Source organism: Onychostoma macrolepis, chromosome 02 (genome assembly GCF_012432095.1).
Source record: "Onychostoma macrolepis isolate SWU-2019 chromosome 02, ASM1243209v1, whole genome shotgun sequence".
Classification (NCBI taxonomy): Eukaryota; Metazoa; Chordata; class Actinopteri; order Cypriniformes; family Cyprinidae; genus Onychostoma; species Onychostoma macrolepis.
This window is the reverse complement of record NC_081156.1, coordinates 33,953,777-33,977,968: the sequence shown is the minus strand read 5'-3', so window position 1 is coordinate 33,977,968 and position 24,192 is coordinate 33,953,777. Positions and strand designations below refer to the sequence as shown.

Genomic DNA, 24,192 nt, shown 5'->3' with positions numbered 1-24,192 from the left:
TTAGCTGAAGTAAAATTAAAACAAAGTATAAGAATAAGCTAATTCAAAATATTAATAGCATAAATAATACTAAAATAACACTGCATCTCAATGCATTCTGGGATTTCCTTCATGCACAGACTGTTTGTCTTTAGAGGAAGTTAAATATTAGGTGAAGTGCATGTAAATACTCAGAAAAGGGACATTTCATCCTATTTACGTCTGCAGCTCAACAATATTCAGTTTCCATCTCAGAGTTTGTAAAATGAAAAAGCATGCAGAAATGACGATGTTTTTGCTCATTAGGAAATATTAACTACATTTGTTCCAAAGTCATAACAAGAGTGAAAGATCTCCCAGCCAGCACACATCTCATGCACGAAGACTTTCACCCAAACGGCTCGACCCAGTTCAACTTTCCCTCTCCTGAACAGTAAATACTGAAGGAGGCAGTAAAACGTCTCGGACTCTGATGTCTTTGGCTGGATTTAATCTCAGCTCTCATTCCTCTGTGCTTGAAGGTTTTGTCCCACATCCACACTTATTTAAACTGATAGCTCATTTGAACTTTTTTGTATTGAATGACCCCGTGATTTAATGAAGAAGGAGTTTAGAAAAGAACCACAATCCATTTTCTCTATTACATTCTCTGCATTTCTGTTTATTGCAAATCAAACCACAAACGACCTCGTTCATCCAAGTCCAGCATTCATGGAAACAGTTTTATAATCATGGCAAAGACAAAGGAAGCTCGCAGCAAACTTCTCAAGATGTTTAAGACAGAAATATCAACTGAAACCTGGAAAACCAAACCCTTTAATAGTGTATATTTTACACTAGTGATCTGCAGTGGAGTAAAACACTCAACCACTATTTAATAAAAAGGCAAAATAACACAAAATCTCCCTCAATAATCTTAGTTTAAAAGAAAATGCTTATATTTTTCATAACCAATGCAATAAATACAAACTCTAACATACTAATCTATTAATTGATAGTTCTTCATTTAACATAAAAGCAAAATTACATTTTATTATAATGCAAACATCACAAAAACACTTAAAATTGCTCGCTCATCTAAAAATAGATACAGTACATTTGTCATAAATATTACTCCAACAGCTATATGGAGTGTTTCAAGTTACTAAAAAAGCTTTAAATTAAATTACTATAATTAAACCTATTATATAGGCTTTAAAATTCAACTTCGACCCGAGGTCTTTACATCCTGTGGAAAGAAAGAAATACACGTAGTGGATTATGGCTCTGAACACATACTCGTGAAATATTAATGTGATGAAGTAAATAAAAACGCATGTCCTCACCCGGTTAAGATGCAGTTTCTGGTTTGGATGTAAATGCCGGTGTAAATGACCTCACATCGCACAACGTTGTTGGAGAAGTCAGACTCGGGCACCAGGAAGTCTGGATTGACTGTGACCTGGACAGGAAGTGAAACGCACATCAACAGCAGGATCCGGTTTGGATTTGAAAACGCCTCTACATCAGTTTTATTTCTCATACCTTGAGGATGTAGTTTCCAGGAGGGACGTCTGTGATGTCGATCCACTGGCAGTCGATGTTGGCGGCGTATGTGTCGTGGCAGCCTGGACTCAAACCCTGAAAACACAGCAATAATAACTCTGTTAAATCGAAACACTGAATACGAGCAGCACACATTTCATTTTAAAATGATTAGCTTTTTGTTAATTGAAATTTAGCTAAAATAAAATAAAACAGGAGTAGAAAAACATGAATGAAAATATTAATCAAAACTCTAATTCATCTCAATCAGGGTAATTATTGTCTAAACAGAAATTGTTTATTTTTTTGTTAATTGAAATAAACCTGAATTAAAATAACATATAAATATGAGATCAAAAACTTGGAAATCGTGCCATTACAATTAGCTGTAATAATTGCTGTATGCAAGAACACAGCAATAATAATTCAATAATAAGCAATAATATGTGACCCTGGACCACAAAACCAGTCATAAGGGTCACTTTTTGGAAATTGAGATTTATATATTATCCAAAAGCTGAATAAATAAGCTTTGCATTGATGTATGTTTGTTAGGATAGGATAATATTTGGCTGAGATACAACTATTTGGAATCTGAGGGTGCAAAAAAATCTAAATATTGAGAAAATCGCCTTTAAAGTTGTCCAAATGAAGTTTTTAGCAATGCATATTACTAATCAAAAATTAAGTTTTGATATATTTATTGTGGGAGACTGTGATGTGTGTGTTTGTGTGTGTTTGTACCTGTGTGTGTGCGGTGCAAGCGTATCGGCGGTGAAATCCAGGATCACAGCCCGTATCTTCCAGACAGAAACTGGCCTTGTGACCCTCTGCGACCTTTAGTCCGGTGCTGATGTCCAGCAGATCATAGTGACTGAACGCATCCATGCTGTGATAGTGCCTGTCAGATATCACACAGATCATGCACTTCTCACACTATAATAATATGAACAAACACCTTTGCACCCGCTGAAATGCATCACTCACATAGGATTTATAAAACACAGATCCCACTCTAAATTCTGATTGCATTGTGGTACATTCTGATTTTTAATACTAATAAATGTAACTTATTTTATTGAACAATAATGCATTTTATAATATTGCTGTTGCTGTCATTTTATAATAAGCAAGAAGCATGAATTGCAGTGATTGCATTACAGTAGGATTTTTATTATTTTAAATTTTATCATAATTTATAATAATAATAATCTCATCACCCTGCATCATATTTGCGTTTCTTACTAATTTTGGGCTGCTGATTTTCAACACAGTGTGTTTTGCTGGAGAACGTCACACTTTCACACAAAATATGTGCATTTCGTAGCATTTTTGCTTTCGACAAGCATTTGTGAGGTGAAATTAATATTCTCTATTAATCAGCAGAAAAACACCACAAACACATGATTCCTGTCTGAATCTGAGCCAGATCACAACTATCTGTTGGATTCCCAGCCCATTTTCACATGTATGATATTATTTTATGCCCGATCCTGATTTCAAGGTCAGAATTATGGCCAGAGACAGAAGAAAATGCAAACATGAGCCTGATGGTTTTATTTTTGCTGCATCTGCGTTGATGTAGTAAGTATTTGAACATATTGTTGCAGATTGTATGTTAAATGATACATTTTGAAAACTTCTTTTTGGAACTTTTGAGTGCTTTTGTTATTTTGATAAGTGCATTAAAGCTGATACATACATATAATTAGAAAAATCTTATTTTTCGAAAACAAATGTCATTGATATTTTTAATTCAGCACACTCTCAGAAATAAAGGTACAAAAGCTGTCACTGGGGCGGTACCTTTTCAAAAGGTACATGTCTGTACCTAAAGAGTCCATTTTGTACCTAAAGTGTGCATATTAGAACCTAATAGGCACAAAAGTGTACCTTTTGAAAAGGTACCGCCCCAGTGACAGCTTTTGTACCTTTATTTCTGAGAGTGCATAATCAAATTAGGCAATATTATTCAGATTGATTATTATGTGATTAATCCGACTCACTGATGACAGCTGTGCCACTCCCACTGATGTCTGGGTTTGACGGGCAGAAAGTCAGTCGTTCCCATGTTTCTGACCTTCTGTGGGAAGCGCAGCAGAACCCTGTAGTCGATGTCTCTGACTGTGGGTCTGTATGCAGATCTGAAAAGATATGAAAGATGGTGGAGGATGAGCTCATGGATGACTGGGTGACGAGAGGTCATGCAGACCATCTAAAGCTCTCACCAATATTCAAAGCATGCAACATTTCATTTTTAGCGTACAGTACGCCTGCTTCAACATGGTAAGATATTGCAAACTCCTCGGACACTTTCAAATCTTTAAATATGATTGCATTATAGAACAAAATCCCAATGCTAGATCTTTTGAAGGTGTTTGAAGTCTCAGTGTGTTTGAGTCAGCTGGTGTTTTGGTGGTTTTTAGTGGATGTATGAAGTCAAGTTCACACAGGGCTCATAGAAGAAGAAACCACAGGTCTAAAAAAATGTATCATAGATGCATGATATCACATTGCATTATAAGGTGCACAATTAATGCATTAAAATAGTTCTTTAATGCATTATATTTAAGGCTGTGTTAGAGTCAAATGTTTTGCTTGTAAAGTGTGTTTGTACATCATTCTCAGACAATTAATGACTTTCTCTTTAATAATATGTATCTAATGCGATGACATTCAGACATTTTTAACCCTCACGTTGTGTTCTGGTCAGTTTGACCCGGAGAGTATTTTCTTTTCCCAAAATGCTATATAATGTTATTGCATTGGACTAAAACCTACTGACTTTGCTCACAACTTTCCCTCCAAAAATGATAATTTTTGTACTTTTGGGGGGATTTTGGATTTTATTCCCAACGTTTTACACTTGTGGTGTTCAAAAATGGCCGACCTATGAAAAAAAGGCTTACAATTATGTCTCATTCTATGATATATTATCACCAAATATTGGATTCAATCTTTTTATTAACTTGTTTTCTTTTAATTCAGTTTTTCTTTTTGCAACTGATTGGTTAAATGCACCTCATATATTTGAATGATCATTGGCAAAATTATTATTTTTTCTCAAAAACTGATGCATAAGTTCAGATAATATAGCATAATAAAATAGTAAATCCATTCTGGAATATAGCTCTTCATTACTGAACAAACTGATGTCTCATTAGTTTTGTTAAAGCAATACAGGAAAAAGTCCATGGTCTTTGGAGAGTTAGAATATGTTTAATAAATCATCAACAACATTTATAGTATAAAAGGTGTCTAGATTGAAATACACCAAAAATCCCTATGGGGTCCTGGGGTCTGTTTCATAAACAGAAAATTTCTGATTTTTGGAAAAAAAAAGAAAGAAAAAAGAGAGAAGAAAGAAAGAAAAAAATAGACATATTTTGAAAAAAATGTCATTAAAGTAAAAGAGAGACACAAAAATACTATAAAAATGGTCTTTAATTTATGTGATTTTAGGATTCTAAAATGAATCAATAAATAAATGTTTTGAAAAAAATCATTAGTGCAAAAGACAGACACAAAACAAATACTATTAAATTATTGTCTCAAGTTTTTCAGGGTTCTGAAAAAAAAAAAAAAAAGAAATCTGTAGTTTATGCCATTTATGAACGGGAACACCAAATAAAGTAAAATATTTTCAGCACGACTCGAGGGTTAAGTGTGACTTAAGTGTCTAAATATTTGTTATGGTCGCTTACTGTAAATGGACACAGATCATAATTCATAACGCACCGCGCCAGGCAGTTCTCCTCCGCCGCGCACCGGAGCGCGTACATCTGCACGCGCTGGATGTATGAGCCGGCCTGGATAGAATATGGATCTGGCACAAGATCCGGCAGACCTGCAGACGAGCACAACATATGCATACACTAAAACACGTCTGTTTGAAACAAATCCCACACATTCCCTCATTTGTTGAGGCTAAACTCGTCCTTAGCGCGCAGCTCACCGTTCTGGAAGTATCTGGTGCCGTAACCGGTGCCAGGCGGCGCGCGGCGCGGGATGCCCGTCCTTCCGCCAGGCGGATAGATGTTATAGAAAACCGTATTCCTGTTCCGCGGATCATCTCCTGCCATGCTTTCAGACGTGGTTCCCTGCTCTGCATTTGGAGTTTGCGCTCTGGAGAGCCCCGCTTCATTATAGTTTCCATTGGTTAAAGTGTTTGAGGTCTCAGTTGGTGCTTCCAGGTGTTGGAAATTGGCAACGGCTGGCGCCCTCCGTGCGGTATTTTCCCCTTGAGCCGGGGCTCTTCCGCCGCCGGAGTATTCGGTAGCGTTGGATCTGGTTCCTGGAGCTGCTCTGAGCCGCTGACGCACCTGCATTTGTCTGGCGCCAGGTGAGCGGCTGTTCGCCGCGATGTACCTCATGCGATCCGGACCCAAAAGCGCGGTGCTGCCGCTATTAGTGGCCGCAGAATCGGACGCTTCCACTCGAATTTGCACGGTCCTGTCTCGGACAGCATCTCTATTGCTGCTCACAAACACCCTGGACTGTCTTCTGGACGCCACCGGTGCGTGATACTCCGAGCCGGTGCTCATTAAACTGAACACCTGGCCGTTATTCACCCACTGGATCCGGTTCCTCCAGGGCGCGGAGTTTTGCGCGCTGATAAAGTTATTCAGTCCTTGAAGTAAATAGAAAACCAAAATCAAGTTTGGCATCTTGAGATGCATTTTAGAGCTGGACGGTCACTGATGTGGGCTCCCAGCACAGATGTTCCTCTGCCAGTGGATGTGAGAGTCTGAAGTGCGTAAAAGGCATAGCTTCCTCGAGAGACTGGAAACGGACCGAAGAGCCTCGGAGGGACATTTATCAAACTGTGGGAGTTCATGCGCGCATGCACGGTCAGGAAGACTCGCGCTTAACTCTTTCCTCGCCGGCAAACCTCCATGATCACTGTGATCACTGGAGAGAGTTTGACTATGCTTGATAAATGATCAACATTTAGCTTCGTGAAAATTATAAAACGATATGCAGTCTCTGCAGTGGAGTCCAGGGCTGCAAATCTGGAGCTTTCTGTAATTTATGGAAATTACGTTTTTCAGAATTCTTAAATAAAAAAAATAAAAAATACATTTAAGCAAAAGACAGACACAGAAGAAACACTATAAAACTCAGGATTTTGGGGAAAAGAAACATAATGTATAAAATAATGATAATATAAATGATATAGGCTTATATGACTTTCAAGATTCTGAAAATAAAAATAGATTTTAGAGGAAACATAATTCTTAAACAAAAGGGAAACAAATCAAATACTATAAAACGTTATGTAATTTATAGTAATTTAAGTTTTAGAATTAATAAATAAATAAGTAAATAAATAAATACAACTGATTTTTTTTTTTTTTTTTTTAATGCAGGCATTAAAGCGAAAGAGAGACACAAAAAACATCCTGTCATTTATGGTGTGTATAAAACAGTTATTAAAGCTATTAAGACAAAGCAAAGCTAAAAAAAACCAAAACTTTCTATTGATATATAATTCATTTATTTTTATTTATTTATTTATATTTAAAAAACAAACAAAAACAAAACAAAAACAACAACACAAATGCTATAAAACTCAAGATATAACTACAAACCAGCATTTGGTCCTAAAATGGTTTAATTTAGCTTAAACCTGCAGCCCTGTTCTCCATGATGGTGTATTTAATTTTATCAGGAAAATCAAACAATAATCAGAGTTCAATCCTGAGTTCTAATGTTGCAAAAATGCAAACCTCAAAAAATAAATGTAAAATAAAACCTTCTTTTTGACTTTCTGAGGTGAATAAACAAGATTCTGAAGGCAAAGCACATCTGTTCACTCTTGAAAACTATTTATAACAGTTGAAATTGGCTTCTTTATTATTATTTAGCACTTTATATTCTTTCCACGAAAAATGTTTGTGAGCTGCTCTTCTGATGACACCTACACAACAAACAAACCATCCTCCTGTCGAAAACACTTCACCCTGCAGACCTGTTCATCTATAGCAATCCTCAATTACAGTCAGGGTTTCTCTACACAAAATATAAAGCATTTTGATGCAATTTAAATGCCAAGAAGTCTTCGCTTAACTCACTAATTTGTGAGGTTCATCAGCATCGTTAACGAAAGATAAAGACACTTGATGGGATATCTGAATAGAAACTGTGAAGCTCTATGTTGAGCAACACTTTGATGTTCACTAGATGGCAGTGCGCACTAACAGAAACACATACAGACTGATTTACATCCATTGTAATCAAAACCACAGTTAATTTCTCTAGCATTGCAATCATCTGCGTTAACAACACACTGAATATTACTGTATAAATGACTGAAAGCTTAGAGTATTTCAAATTCTTACTGATGTCAAAACAATGGCTTGATATTTTTAAATGCTACTCTATTTTTTTTCTTTCATAAAGTTCTTATTGTTTAAATTTAGCTGAAAAGTTCATAATAAGGTTAAAATTAACTGCAGGTTCCCAACGGGGTTATTATTGTGAACTAAAACTAAAACTAAAACCAGAAAAAAACAACAACAACATTATCATCACTTGAAATACAATAAAGTAAAAGGAAATATAATATTTTTAGTTTAAGTAAATTAAATAAACTAAAACTAAAAACTAACAAAAACTACATAAAATTAATAAAACGACAAAAAACATAACATTATTTAAGTTTAAAATGAAACAATGAATAACTAATTAACTAAAAATAAAATAAATTATTTAAAAAACAAAGTAAGAGATAAAAATATTAATATAAAAAGTAATAAAAAGCTAATAAAAACAGGAAAATATAATGCATATATATATATATATATATATATATATATATTACCAAAACTATAAGAGTAGGCTATATAAATTATATATTTATATATATATATATTTAGCTATATATTTATATAAAAAGCTGAAAAAGACTATGAGTTTGATTCAATCTCTTCATTGGTGACATTTTATTCCATAATGTTACACAGTTTTGATGCTGTTTTATTTTATTTATTTATTTTTTGATGCTGTTTTATGTTTGATGATTGTGTTAGATTACATGTGGAAGCATCTGTTGTTTCTTTTTCTTCTTCACTTGTGTTTTTTTGTGGAAATTCTGTCCAGAAGATGTGTACTACGCCCCCTACCGTATAACAATGAAAACACGGGTTCTAGGAGCACAAGTATAGCTCAAATATATTTAGACTTTTTCTAAGTATAAGTCAAGTATACTTAAATCTCAAGTACATAAAGCCCATTTCTGAGAAATACATAAAAAGTAAACTAAAAGTATACTTTCGTATTTTTTTTAGTTTAAAAGAAGTATACTGATAGCACACTTGAATAAACTTCTTTTTCGTAAGGGTACACACACACAGAACAAACTGAGACAGACTAAATCCAGAAGAACGTCTCCAAGATGCTTCAAGAAACCTTCCTGCAAAGCTACAGTACTGTTAGGCACTTGTGTAAAAATGCTGTAAAATGAGGATGCTGTCAAAAATAGATTTTCTTTATCAATTAACTTCTGTTAACTAAAATAAATCAACATTTGGTGTGAGCATCCTTTGCGTTTAAAGCAGCTTTTGCCCTCGGTGCACTTGAGCATAGCTTTGCAGGTAGATTTCTTGAGTTCTTCAGTTTATTCTGTTTCTTCATGTCACTCCAGACAGATCAGATCTCTGTGTGGAGCACAAAAATCTCACTGGATTGTTACAATTAATGGCAAAATTAATGTTTGGAAATGTAAACTGATATTTACACACTACAGCAAAAAATAACTGACTTAAAACCATTTTTAGCTGCTGAAAGTACTAGTGTTCTAATCATTTTGGCCACCGCTGTATGTAGCTATATATAGCCTATATGCAATTATGAAACACATAATTATGAATAGAGCAACACTTGTCACAGCACACTCAGTATTACTCAATTCCACATTCTTATATGTGTCACTCAGTGAAATAGCAAGCAGGACTTTGAAAGCCAAATATGGCAAGAGCTGCTGATAGAGTAAGGTGACACTGCCATCAGAAATAGCTGAGCTGAGGAAACCTTCATAAGAGCAGAGAGCAGAGCACACACTCACACACTCACACTCCCTCAGCAGAAGAGACTAAGATACAGTTTAGACTACAGTAAGTATCAAACATTACATTGAGTCTTTACTTGTGTGTCTAAAAGTGCCAAATGTGTAAAACAAACCACAAGCAGAAGCGTTGCTTTCCACCAGGTTTTGGACATTGTATCTACAGTAGCGAATAAACTCAGTGTCTTTGGCGCTCCTGGTTGTTTCTCTGTTGGGTTTGTTGAATAAAATCTTCCCCGTGTTTCCTCCCGACTTCAGACTAACGCTGCTACGCTTTGAAATTATTTCATTCGTAAATCTAGGTGTCCAGAGCTGCACTGTTCTTTGTGTGATTTCACGAAGATGGTCTTAAAAGGTTTGAGCACAAGATTTCCCAAAAGGAATATATATCCGCACACCTGACGCAGAAACATTATTCTTCAAGGAATTGCCATCTAAATGATAGTGCCTAGAATAAGGGCTGAAGGTCACCTTTAATATACTTCTGGAAGCAGGTGAGAAACGCATTTTTGCCTTTCAAGGAGATACTCGGCATAAACGAGCTCTCAGGCTTGTGGATCATGGAATATGTGACTTGCTTGGGAGAAAAGTGCAAGCGGATCGCCAGAATGGATGTACGTCGATATACCGATCTATAATTCGATCAACAAAATGTTTATTCGTCTCATTTTGAAGCATGAACCTTGCGCGTAAAGCGCGCGTCTCCAAATGCGCACCGGGATTATTGAGCGCAAATGCTAAAATGATTACAGCAAAAACTAGAAATGCACGAAAAAACTTCATCTGTCGGCAAATTCGGAAAATATACTTTGTGTATATCTGTAGCATATGAGAAAAGCGCGTAAAATGTATTAATATTATTATTTATTTAAAATATATATTATTATATACACATACATACATACAGACTGACAGTTAAAATGTATTTAATTTAATTTCAGTGAATATATTTTTAAAATGTTTATTTGAATGCCTTGTTGTTATTTGCATAAAATGTATAGCATAACTCTAATGTTTGTTTCAATAATAATGTAGCCTATTATTTAGTGAATATGTGTACAGACATTTAAATATAAATTAATATTGTTTAAATATGTAGGCTATTGCTATTTGCTTTAATAAAAACTAAACCGAGTCAATATGCTGTAAATAAATACTATATATTTCGATATATTCCAAGACAATAAAAAAGTAATTCATTTAAAATGTAAGAATAAAAAAATAAAAATAGAAGATAACCAAGCAAGTGCTCCAAAACTCTAAATATCTTTTTCCCAACTGGGTTATTAAGGCAATATCCTTTGATGCTTGTTTTCTTATAATAATACATTCTTTTTCTTTTTCTTTTTTTTTATCTCAGACTTGTTATGATGGTCATAAAAATGTACCGACTCAGTTTGTTGATATTGTGTTTTATGATTTCACTCATGATCCATACACGTGTTCGCAATTGAAAACTTGCATATGTCCTACATTCCTGCTGACACTTGTCTCCTGAAGGCCAAGGCCGAAATGTCCTTCGATTTCAACATCCAAATGTGTCAGTGTCCATATTTCCTCATTTCCATATGTCTGCGGTCACGTGGTCTGCATAAACCTGAGACGCGTGAGTAAAAATAACCGGCTGCTCAGCTAGAAATGGAGGAAGATGTTCTGTGCCTGATGGAAAAAGAAACCTAGGTTAAATTTCTTGCTCGTTCGGACTGGTTAGTGCTGACCTGGTGCTTGACCTGTTGGTAAACCAGCCATTCTGATTGACCAAGCTGGTCTTGCTAGTTAAACCACCAGCACAACACCACCTAGAGTCCAAAACCCAGCATATACAGGCCACTAGCACACCAGCAGCACTGAAGAGTGTTTCACAATGCTGGAACACGATAACATTTGAACTTATAAGGCAATTACATTCATTAAAAACGTTTTAATGATAATACATGACAATATAAAATATTCAACATTTGCCCATTATGTAAGATATACAGCATCTAATAATTTGTTAAATGAAGCATTTCATTTTATTGAATATCTTCACAGATATTTAAACAGAAATCGATATTTTAAGTCACTAAAACTGTAAATATATTGACTAAGTACTGATTATACAGTACTTACAGATAATTAAACAGAAATGAACATTTTAATGTCTATTTTGATGATATTCTCAAATAGAAATGACATTTTATTATATAAAAATGTTAACATATTCACTAATACACACACACACACACACACACACACTAATAATTCATTCCATAAAGTATTTAATTTTAGTGAAAATATTTAGACATTTAAAAATAAATGAATATTATTTAATTTATATTAATTTATATTTTAATGTGTATTTTGTATATAACACACACACACACACACATTGCATAACACCAGTAATGTTACGTAATGGTTTAGATTTAAGTTTAGACATTTATAATTCAAAAGTCTCTTTTTGTCTCTAGTAGCCTATATCTACAAAAATTAATAATATAATACATCAAATTTCCACTAAATCTTTATATAAGCTCTGGACACGAATGCTAGTATTTCCTAACAATCCAAGAAAAATAATAATAGAATATACTTGAAATTTCGTTGTTCGAAAGTGTCAGGTTCTATTAATAATCCTCTGACTGAACACAAAAATGCGTCTGTCATCTGGCATATGAGTGAAATGTTCTTCACACATTTACAGCTGCTGATGGGACGGCAGCTGCCGCTCTTCAGATATCTCAGATATGAGGGTGTGTGACAACAAATTCAGCCCGCAAAAAGCCCCTCACGCACACACACATCGCAGTTTCATGATTCAGCGACACTTGAGTCACGCTTAAAAATGTCTAAAACTGCGAGTGAAAAGCGTGTGACCTCGCATTTCAGCTAAAATAGACAAAAACCAGAGCTGCATCTTTTGAGGCCTTCGTGACAAACCATGACGTTGGAGCTGTTCTCACCTTTCCCCCAGCCAGACCTCGTGGTCCAGGCACTTGGCCGATGGCACAACAGTGTGACACGGGGTCGAACCGGTTAGAGATCAGAGCGTGCACATCTATTTACATCTCACAGCGGCCCTTCTCTCCTGACACTGAAGGTATGTCTCCTAAACATAACCGCACTCCAGACCTCCTGACAATGCATCATCAGATACCCTCCAATCCAACACAGTCATAGACATGCTTTACAATCTGTATGACAACCTGCAGGACTGCGATGAGATCAAAAGAAGAGCAAACAGAGACTCTTGGTTCAGAAGAGATCTCAAAAATTTGCTTAGATTTGCCAAGACAGCGCATTTGCAGCACATCTCAATATAAACTCAAACATTTCTCATCAAATTCTCCCAAGATCAAATGTCGCATTTCTGTCCATTTCTACAAACACATTGTTACACTGCAACAATTATTTTCTAACACAGTATTTTTGTCTTGTTTTCCAATATTGAAACATTCCTAAATCAAGATTTACATTTATTTGAGAAGCAGAATTATGTAAGATATAAGTCTCAAAATTAAAACAAGAAAAAATATTTGCCAATAGGGTAAGAAAAATAATCTTGTTTAATCCCATACAGCAAAAGGATATATTTCTAAAAATATTTCACAATATACAAAAAATGGCTAAAAATATATTTGCTAAAATATTTTAAAAAATACTTATGTGAATGTATTTTCTAACAATATAAACAGAATTTAAAAATACATTCACATTAGAAGAAAAACTTAGTTTGCTGTCGATATAAACAAAACATGAACAGAAATCATCAAAGAACATGCTTTACAATTTTCTGAAAAAACAAAACAATACTACAATATATATATATATATATATATATATATATATAAATTAAACATTATTAAATCATTATTATATTATTTGAAGGTTGAAAATTAGTTCATTTTGCATCTCAAGTATCGGTAACACTTTACAATAAGGTTCAATAACATTAGTAAACATGAACTAAGAATGAACAATACTTCAGCAAGTTGTGTTTGTTAAGATTAGTTAATGCAATCTGAATTTACATGAATAAGCAATAAACGACTGTATTTTCATTAACTAACATTAACAAAGATTAATAAATAGTGTAATAAATGCATTGTTCATTGTTTGTTCATGTTAGTTAATACATGAACTAATGTTAACAAATGACACCTTATTGTAAAGTGTTACCCAAGTATCTATATTCAATCATTTAGCTATTTGAACAGGAAGAAATACGTAAAATAATTAAGAAATATTATATAAGTAAGAAATATTTTTGGCAGTAAAGGAGAAATAGGCCTATCTGAGATGAAGTTGATGTTTAAAAGACAGAAAACATGGGCAATTGGTGAAAGCAAACTGGGAAAGATGATTCATTTTTATGTTTTATATAAGCTTATATATAATATTTCTGAAATAAAGCACAGAAAATTCAAATGCTTTTCAAATCATTCATTACCATTAAGTTAAGTTGACTAGACTTAAGTTGTTTGCTGCCATGTTTCACATCGACATGCCCATTCGTCCAAGTTTTTCACTTGCGATTATATGACTTCACTTTATCATTTGTCATAATTCTGATTCCACTTGACACCTGCAAGTGTTGATACTAAAATGAGACAAAACTGAGATTACCTTGCAGACATAAAATGTCTCACAGCTCACAGCGATTATGTTTGTCACTCGCACCCGGTATTAGATTCCAGTCTGTATGAACAGACGCCAGTAGAGGCCTACTGTTACACAACACGATCACAGCTGATGCTCGTTTTCATTCCTCGATTTACAGTAATATCATACATTATTAAACAGCTTTGTTTGTTGAGATTACTTAATATTATGGCACTCTACCATAGACACAAATGCATGCACATACATCATGATCCAGTCTAAAGTACTTGATGTTCAGAGGAGAAAATAAGGAAGGGACGGTTCTGATTGTTTGTGTGCACTGAACGTACTTCAATCAAATTTACTAGCTTATTGACATTTCATACAAGCTATAAATACCAACACACTGCCCTTGTGTCTGAGTGGCTGATGTGTTTGTTTTCCTGTTATATGGCAATAACTCTGAATAAATGTAAAACCATATCCTGAGGAGTTTTTGATTTAGTAAATGGAGGGATATAATGGAGCCAAATATAAATGCATAATGATCTAATTAAATAATGAAATGTTGCAATCAATAAATATTTAGTGACATGATCATAAAAAAACTGAAAAGATTAAAATATCACATGAAATATACCCTGAAAGTTAACATATCGGACATGATTAAATAGCCTGAATGACAATGTATCATTAAAATGTTGCAATCAATAAATAAAAATACAACATATGAGCATAAACATTTTTTATTAAATAATTTGATTAAGTATTTTACGTTTTGCCCATTACATTCCAGACATTGTAATCATAAAAACGTCGATGTTTTCCATGCATGTTGAGAATGACAACACAACGCAGAAAGGGTTCAAATGTCACAGGGTTTTGACTGAAGATGGTAGAGCTACAGTTACAGTAAAATGAAAACAAATTCATACTGACATACACTGTTCATCTCTGTGCATCCCAGAGAGCAATTCTGGTTTTTAATAAAACAAAGGTACATAGAGCAATATAAAATTACAGGTTTTTGCCATCAGTTTTAAAATAAGTTAGTATTTATTTACAAAATTTGTCTAGTGGCAGAAGCCATATCTACTAATGATTCTATTTACAGTTCTATACACACACATCTTCATTCCAACTGGAGATGCTGCAAAGACAATAAGGAAAAATCGATTAGAAAAACATCTTTACAATGATGTAGGTCATATATATTAAAGGATGGAGGATCTTACCTATAAAACATTCAACAGAGAGTTCTGAATGTCTTCATAAACTTGGTTATAGAGCTCGTCTTTTGATCTCATTCCATCCAGATATTCTGCGGATACGAATCGTGCATGCGAGTTACAGATTACAGAAGTGAAATGGGTTGCGAATGCCATTTTATGGCTAGATTGGCTGACTTACGGATATCTAGGCCGCAGTTTTCCATCTCCAGCCTGTGTTTCAAGTACATGGGCCAAACGTGGCCGTCAAACAGACCAGGAGGGTCAGGAACGGTGTAAGTTCTCGTACTGAAATGGAGGAGACGGGTTTGTTAGAAAACAGAATCATCTTAAACCCATCCGATCTTTAAAAACAGTTCTCACCTTCTTCTCCTTTTGCACTCCTCGTATGGAATGGTGACATTGAAGCACTTGTTGTAGACATCGAGCAAAGGCCTGGAGGCAGACGCAAGAAGAAACCATCAACCAGTCACATCTTTAAGCTGAATAAAACCCAATACGACTTGGAAGACACCTACTTGTAGTTATAAAGAAGAAATCCCTCTATAATGAGTATGTGGATCTCGCGCTCAGGGTCCGAGCCGTCCGATACGGGTGAAACGGTCACACCGTGGGAGCGTGCAAACTTCACCGGATTCTCCATCCATCCCTTAACCGTGTTCACCATGGCGTCCATGTCCAAGGCGGTAATCACTACACAAGGAGACAAAAAAGACAAGGCGTGTCTCACATGCTTGGATAATGAACAATACAATTATGCATGAAAGACTCTCTTCTAATTGTCCTTTCTCTTTTTTAGGGATGTTAATAATTAATATAATAGGACTGTGAGTCAAATTTACACTTCCAGTCTAAAGTTTGGACACACTTATTCTTTATTACAGCTATTATAGACTGTAAAAGAACATGAATGGAAATACGAGAATGATAAAGTCTTCATCAATGCTTTTAAACACTAATGAAGGAGGAACATGTATAATAATGATTTTTCTTCACCATCTGCTCCAAATTCATACATGTGCAGTACATTTAAATCTTTAAGTGCGTCCAGACTTTTGACGTGCAATGTAAGAAAAATAGTTTTGCTGGGTTTTAGGTTTATGTTACAATAGTGCAAACATCAGAATGGTTATGGAAAGGTGGGAATACGTTACTGTTTCTCTTCCCACAGCGAAAGCCACTCTTACCATCCCATTGTTTAAAGCCGTCCTCCCCGAACTCTATTTGATCTTGGGGCTGCAATAACAGTGACCAATAAAACAAAAAGGTGTAGATCGCTCAGGCAGTGCTGGTCCCACCTGGACATGTGATGCCAAGCCCTCAGGCTATTTAAAATGATCTTCAATTTCAATCGTGTGCATGTAATTAATTTGGTTGCAATGCACTAAATTTGCAGTTATGCATTCGTTGGACTGAATTATTATCTTTACCAGCATGTCGCCAATGCGATTCTTAAGAGAAGAGCCTCCAATGACAGTTAGGAATGTGTGTGTTATGCACTTAAGAGGTGTTATTAAATATACTGATATGGGCGCTCAGAGAGCGACTGGGGCTGTGAAGGTTGCCAGATCCTCTTACATGCCACAGAATGATAAATGCATGAGCAAGAGAATCGTATTAGTAGTGCAAATGAATGCCTGCTAGACTGTACTGTATTTTAGGCACCTCGAAAGGCATTCATTTGTTGGGTCTTTGAGGTTGGCTGTCCAGGAGAACACCAGCATAGGGTTCATGAACCACAATATGGACAATGGACCCATAAATACAACAAATGACTAAGTCCTTTACCTTTTTTTGTCCTTTGGAAATGATGTGACATTAATTCTAGGCTATTTAAAGTATTCAGACACTTAAATCAAACTTAAAATTCATTAAATCTGTTTGCATTTGTTATCTATAATGCAACTAGATTCATACATTCTTAAGTTTGGCGTAAATGTCCAAATACATCTTATGGGTCACAGTATATCTTTATATAAATGAAGTAGTAAAATATAAGCTGATTAAAAATGTGGATTCTCTCCATACCTTGAAAAAATCATCTTGATGTACAACACAGCAGTTTGGTAAGTTCTTCATGAGTCTTCTCGTCAAAGTTGTCTTGCCTCCATTGGTCACACTGTACAATACACACCACACATTCATTAAACAATGATATCATACAATAGAAGTTCAATACATCGATCTCAAAGATTACTCACCCTCCTATTCCAATAATAAACTTCATTCTGATCCTTTTTAATATTGGTCTTCCTAGCAAAGGAATCTCTTCCTTGAATAGCCGATACAGTCGGGAATGCTTTCAGTCTCTCTCTCTCTCTCTCTCTCTCTCTCTCTCTCTCTCTCTCTCTCTTTACTATTTCATTGATGGACTAGGCTTTCGCCTTCGTTATATAGGCGGCTCGGCTCTGCGTCACGTCGACGCGAGTTGCTTGCCAATAAGGTCGCTCTCGGGGAGCCAATCAGTGTTTGAGGCGTCTTGCTAATTTGCATATTGGCGCAGTTCCGCCGCCGCACCTGTTGAGCTGCGTCTGTCAGCTGCTCGAGGCGACGGCGCTGCTCTGAGGAGCAATTAAAGAGTGGAAATATACCACCAAATCAAGCCAGCTCGCACATAGTTTGTGTTTAACACACATTATCAACACTAAAGAAACGAAGGACGTGATTAAAAGAAGGTAAAGGAATAAACACTTAATTTACGCGACCATACAGACAACTCACAATCTACTAGTACAGACAAATAACTTTCATAAATCAAAATTCATACATAAATTTGCTTCGGAGGATTTGCTCATTTATATAATAGGCAATATATATATGTTTATCGCTCAGATTATAAATTGAATCGTTGTCAGAACACACACACACACACACACACACACACTGGTTTCCATTTTTTTTTTTTTTTGTAGGGACTCTCCATAGGCGTAATGGTTTTTATACTGTACACACTGTATGTGCTATTGCCCTACACCAACCCTACACCTAAACCTACCCCTTACAGGAGACTTTCTGCATTTTTAGATTTTCAATACACTCCATTCTGTGTGATTTATAAGCTTGTTTCCTCATGGGGACCAAAAAAAAAATGTCCCCACAAGGTCAAATTTTACTGGTATTGCTATACTTGAAGGGACATTTGGTCCCCATAACGTGATGAATACCAGGCACACACACATGCTAGGCTATATATAATATCTGATAACCATTAAATTTCAACAATTAATACTGATCATTGCCACTGTATTACTGTGCCAATTTAATTACAAAATATTTACGAAAACACAAATTTTCAATTTTTTAAAATGTTTTTATGTGGTCAAAAATCAATGCAAACTTCATCTGTTATATATATATATATATATATAGAGAGAGAGAGAGAGAGAGAGAGAGACTATTGACTACTGACAAATATTTACAAAATAGAAATGAATGCAGACTACAAACATTGGTTGCAATTGATTATTAAATTTCATAATCAATGCTATGAAAAACAGACTACAATTGCAATAAATTTGCCTTAATACTGATTTAATACTAATTAATCTAAGATTAATCTTAATACTGAAGACTGATCATTTTATTATTAATACAATTGTGTATGTTTATAAATAATTGTATTAAAAATAATAATTAAAAATTATTATTATTATTATTATGTATGTAACCTGTGCTCCCATCACCATTATTATTATTTTAAATAATAATTTACATTTAATCATTTAGCTGACACTTTTATCCAAAGTGTAACAATTAATAAAGTAAAATAATACAGAAATAAATAAAGTAAGTAATTTTTTATACAAATAATAATGGTGATATCATTATTTAAAAAAATAAAGGTGTCTTCAGAGTTCCTGAATGCACAGGCCTTTATCTTCAATACCTTTGTCTCTGCTCATCCTCCCACTTCATTTCTGCCCCACATTTCAGCTCGGGATCATTTTACTCTGAGTCTGGCCAGAATCCCACATGTGATTATTCATTTTCAACATCATCAAGTACAAACACAGAATGTTTGAGCCTGATGTTTCAGACAGCAGAAAGAGTGTTGACTGCAAGAACAGAGCTATTTATGACTGATTTATGTTTAGTATGCATTCAGGTTGAATGGTTGTTAATCATTATATTATGGTCACCCTCTCCACCTAAATGGAAGTGCAGATTTCAGAACCAAATGTTAAATAAAGACAAGACAGGCACGTGGTATTTCAGTATGTTTCCTCACATGACACTTGACCATCCTGATTAAATTGTTTCCAATTACTTGACTCGTCTTGTTGGCACGGCGTGAGGGAACTTTTCTCCTGGACTGAGGTGAAAAGTTCCATACTTGACCAGCTCTCAGTGGAGCTATATTTGGCATGACGTCTATGACACGGTGCAAACGCTTCTGACGCAACTCACATAAATACCAGACTATCAATTTAATAGCAAACGACCCAATGACAATAGCTCTGTTCCAAAACCTTGTTTGTATATATATATATATATATATATATATGTGTGTGTGTGTGTGTGTGTGTGTGTGTACACACACGCACACACACACATACATATATATAAGACTGTAAAGAAGGTTATTTGGTTTCGGATCCAAATCATTTCACAAAATGTGTCATTCGTCGTTGTAGCATCTTAGATAAAATCTATTTGTGTTTAGAGTTCAAGTGTAAAGGATAATACTGATATTTAACTTCCTTGAATGACTACAAAAAGGATTGTTGCAACTGTTAATATTCCAATGTATTGCTTTCAAGTTATGATCCTTTATCTTTCAGTCATTCATAATTATCAGTTGTCTGACATTGAGGAGATGAACTTCAAAGTTTTTATCACTTCTATGTAATTGTTTCCGAGTAATATATAAAAAAATAAAAGTAAGAAATTTTTGAAGCTTTGAACTTTGATTTAATGATAAAATAGATTACACGAGTCACAAATTTCCTTTTATGACAGTAAACGCAAAATTTTATTGCGTGTACTGATAATAATCACACATTCAGCAGTGGGTATATTTTAATATTACACTTAAACAATATTTTGTTAAATTTGTACTTTACTAGTGAAACTGAATACTTCAATTACATTTCAATTCATGCTTTTTACTTAATTATTTAATTAGACTTTCAAAGAACAAAATACATATTTAACATGTTACTATGACTTAAATATTTCTTCTTAAATATATTATTCCTATATAATTCCTATATATAATCAGTGTTGGGGGTAACGCATTACAAGTAACGCGAGTTACGTGATCAGATTACTTTTTTCAATAACTAGTAAAGTAACGCATTACTTTTTTAATTTACAAGAAAATATCTGAGGTACTTTTTCAAAAAAGTAACGCCAGTTACTTTGTTTCCCCATTTATTGACCGACAGCTCTCGTGTCCCCATGTTGGGAGAAATCAGAAGTACAGAGGCGTTGTACGTGAACATGATGTTACTGTAGTTCTAGACTAAATGTGAGCGTGCATTAATTCATCTCACTCACAAAAAAAAACTGATTTAGTATTCATCAAAATTAATTAAAACAGTGAAGTGCAAACTCAGAATATGACCTGCAATAATTAAATATGTTAAATAACACAAATGTATCCAATCCCATTTTATTAACCGATGTCTTTGCTGCTGACCTTTGATGATCAAGCTCAACCATACTAATAAGCAAAAATAACTTTAGATAAACTAACAATTGTGCTGAACCTTCTTCTCCTGCGTTCTACTGTACAGACGTGAATTTACTTTTCCTTCAGCCTGAGGTTTATTCATTACACTTTTTGGTGTGAAAGGGCTTTTATATTAGCTATAAATAGAACTTCTTATATTAAAAACAATCAAGCCCTGCTCATATTTAAAAAGCAACGTGAAAGTAATGCAAAAGTAATGTAACGCATTAATTTTCATAAAAAGTAACGTAATTAACGCAATATTGTAATGCATTACTTTTAAAAGTAACTTTCCCCAACACTGTACATAATCATCTATTTCAAAACCTAAGAAATAAATGTTTACTGTTTAATTGCTGGGTAACACTTTACAGTAAGGTTCCATTTGAAAAATTAGTTTATGAAAAATACTTATACTAGTTTATTTTAATTTCAACATTTACTAATAACTTATTAAAAGTATAAGTTAGGCCTATCTGTTAATATTATTTAATGGAGTAACTAATGGGACCTTATTGTGAAGTGTTATGGAAACTTGTTTATTTGTTTTGTCTACATGCTTTGACTAAAAACATAGACCTAATAGGCTACCAATTCTTGTATTATATGTATAAAAGAATTGGTAGCCTGTGGTTTATTGGTATATGTATTTGTAAACTTGGACCGCCAATTCTTGGCCAGGACACTCCTGCAATAGAGATTGTAATCTCAGTGAGTTTTCTTTCCTGGTTAAATAAAGGTTATAATAATAATTATTATTTACTGTGTACTATCTACATGTCAACATAAATAGAGCCATAAAAAAAACATAAAAAGCCAAAAGACTGCTTTACTAGGTCAAAGCTTTGAAAATGATCTGTTTTCCAGCGTGACTTGAGATTACAGACGGTGTGAGTTGATGGAGCTCAGGCTGCATTTGTTTGTAATGTTTTGTGTCTGACATTCTGAGATCAAATGTATTAACACAAGAGTGTGTGAGTAAATGACTCATTCATGACTCACCTCATTCCTGACCCATGAACAGCTCACAGCATATGCCTGCCGGGACACGTGTCACTGCCCAGAACAACAATTACTGAATTACACACACGCTATGTAACCTTTGGCCCTCTAGCGGTTTAAGAATAAAACTAAAAGTTTCTCACGGAGGAACATTGTTTTGGTTGTTAAGCGAGTTGTGCTGCGGCTCTGCTATCCTGCGCGGATGAATCTGATGTTTTTTGAGGCATCACTGTGATAGATGATCGCTTTATCAGTGCAAATGACATCAAAACTCAACTAATAACGAAGGCTGATATCCAGGAAAATATGTCTTATGAGCAGGTAAGCAGCCTATATGCCGCTGTTGTTATGACTTGTTAAAATAATGTTACAAAAGTTTGGCAGCGCTGAAACGATATCAGATAACTGATATAGGCAAATAGAAAAACGTAGTAACTGGTTTGGTATAGTTACCAAAGTAAACATTGTTTTGTCATCTATTTAATGCACAGCAATGTTGATTCATGTTTTATTACGGGTTCTGTCGCTTTCCGGTTTTGCTCGCAAACTCTTTTTGTTTCGAGGTTCAGTTGTTGTTGCTTCAAGCTATGTTAAATGTATACAATAGAAGCCTGACCTCCTTTCATTTATTCACAGATATGACATGCACATGCGCAGACGAATGATGAAAGTATGCAGTTTCCAGGGAAATCCGTCCCAACAACTGAGTCATGCAACCAGAAAATGTAAAATACAAACCTTGACAGTTAAATTTTACTTTTATTAATTGTCACATCATCAGTGTTGGCAACTCATTCACTTATTGCACATCCTATGATACAAATGATTTACACACAGTACACTGTTAAACAGTCTGATAATGTACATTATACAATAATGTGGCTGAAATTATCCCTTCAAAATGCATTATGAGCACTGCCGCATGCTGATAAATTAATACAATTTGCTTAATAAAATGGCATGTTTATTGCTGTTATTGTGAAATTAGTCACTCCGCTGTGTGTCGAGCTGAAAAATATTTGAGACGGTAAACACTTTACAATAAGGCCTTGTTAGTTAAAGTTGATGCATTTACTAACAAAGAGTAATTCAGTTGTTACAGTATTTATTAATATTTGTTAACATTTGTTAAATCCCACTGTTTGTTGTTAGTTTATGTAATTCAATTTTAATAATGTATTAGTAAATGTTGAAATTTATGGAGGACCTTACATGTGGGAATAAATAAATCTAAAAATCAATGAATTAATTAATTTATTTTAAATAAATAAAAATACAGTTACAAATGAATTAAGAACATAATAAATAAAGGGAAAATTACAAAAAATAAATTCAATTTAAATGCTAATATTTTTAATTTAATTTAATTTTTTAATAAAAAATAATTTTATTTGTATTTGCAAGTCAAGTATTAGTTATTTTCCTATTATTACATTTATTTTTTTATTATTGCAAGTTTGGTTCTCCATAGAAGTTACATTAAAATTAATAAATGCTTTAGTAAATTTTATTATTAGTTCATGTTAACTGATGTAGTTAACAAATAGAACCTTACTGTAAAGTGTTACTGAGTCGTTTGTTATAAGAACTCACTGTATCTGATTATAGATATATCAGAGTACCCATAAGGCATTATGAAGGGAGGGAAAACAAGCTCCGCCTCCTGTGATGTCATAATGGGAAGTTTGAGTTGGAAGCACATGAGTTTTTTACCGTGGAGCTGCATGACAGAGTCTATGTACATGAATTACTTGCAGTGAATTCAGGCAACTCACTGTGACAAACACTTCGGCTGTGTTAAGAATATCATACTACTGTACTATTTCTACAGTATGCATGGAATTTTCTGCATTTACTGTATGTATACTGTATTCCACTATGCAACACACTCAACTTGACCTTCAATTTCTAGTGTAATGAATGAAAAGTAAGTCATATCAACCATGATCAACCTTGCTGACTCATTGAACTGCCAAAGGTTAAGACATTTTCAGATAAAACTGCATTAAAATGAGATAAGTTGATTAAAACATGCAATGCCATGAGGTCATGTGACAGCAGTAAGAAGCATTTATGATTGCATACTGTTTCAAATACGGATTAAAGTAAAAAATAAGTATGCAGTGCATACTATG

General features: G+C 34.4%; 2 protein-coding genes across 4 annotated transcripts; both read right to left on the bottom strand.

Moving 5' to 3' along the window:
- Window positions 1-635: 635 nt before the first annotated feature.
- On the bottom strand, window positions 636-6,233 carry loxl5b (lysyl oxidase-like 5b). Of its 2 annotated transcripts, XM_058755088.1 has the most exons (7): window positions 5,459-6,233; window positions 5,242-5,350; window positions 3,510-3,647; window positions 2,248-2,404; window positions 1,504-1,599; window positions 1,305-1,420; window positions 636-1,207 (listed from the first exon to the last, which is right to left on the bottom strand). In XM_058755088.1, exons 1-7 carry the CDS (start codon window positions 6,180-6,182, stop codon window positions 1,201-1,203), a joined length of 1,347 nt encoding a protein of 448 aa, XP_058611071.1. In that variant the 5' UTR covers window positions 6,183-6,233; the 3' UTR covers window positions 636-1,200. The 2 variants fall into 2 exon arrangements, with proteins under 2 accessions (XP_058611071.1, XP_058611081.1); XM_058755098.1 differs by lacking the exon at window positions 5,459-6,233 and having other exon boundaries at window positions 5,208-5,342.
- Window positions 6,234-14,882: 8,649 nt separating this feature from the next.
- nmrk2 (nicotinamide riboside kinase 2) lies at window positions 14,883-17,728 on the bottom strand. Of its 2 annotated transcripts, XM_058752842.1 has the most exons (8): window positions 17,583-17,728; window positions 17,410-17,500; window positions 16,569-16,617; window positions 15,900-16,074; window positions 15,745-15,816; window positions 15,563-15,669; window positions 15,388-15,473; window positions 14,883-15,302 (listed from the first exon to the last, which is right to left on the bottom strand). In XM_058752842.1, the coding sequence occupies exons 1-7, from the start codon at window positions 17,606-17,608 to the stop codon at window positions 15,388-15,390; spliced, it is 606 nt and encodes a 201-aa protein (XP_058608825.1). In that variant the 5' UTR covers window positions 17,609-17,728; the 3' UTR covers window positions 14,883-15,302. The 2 variants fall into 2 exon arrangements, with proteins under 2 accessions (XP_058608825.1, XP_058608831.1); XM_058752848.1 differs by lacking the exon at window positions 16,569-16,617 and having other exon boundaries at window positions 17,583-17,632.
- Between the last annotated feature and the right edge of the window lie 6,464 nt (window positions 17,729-24,192).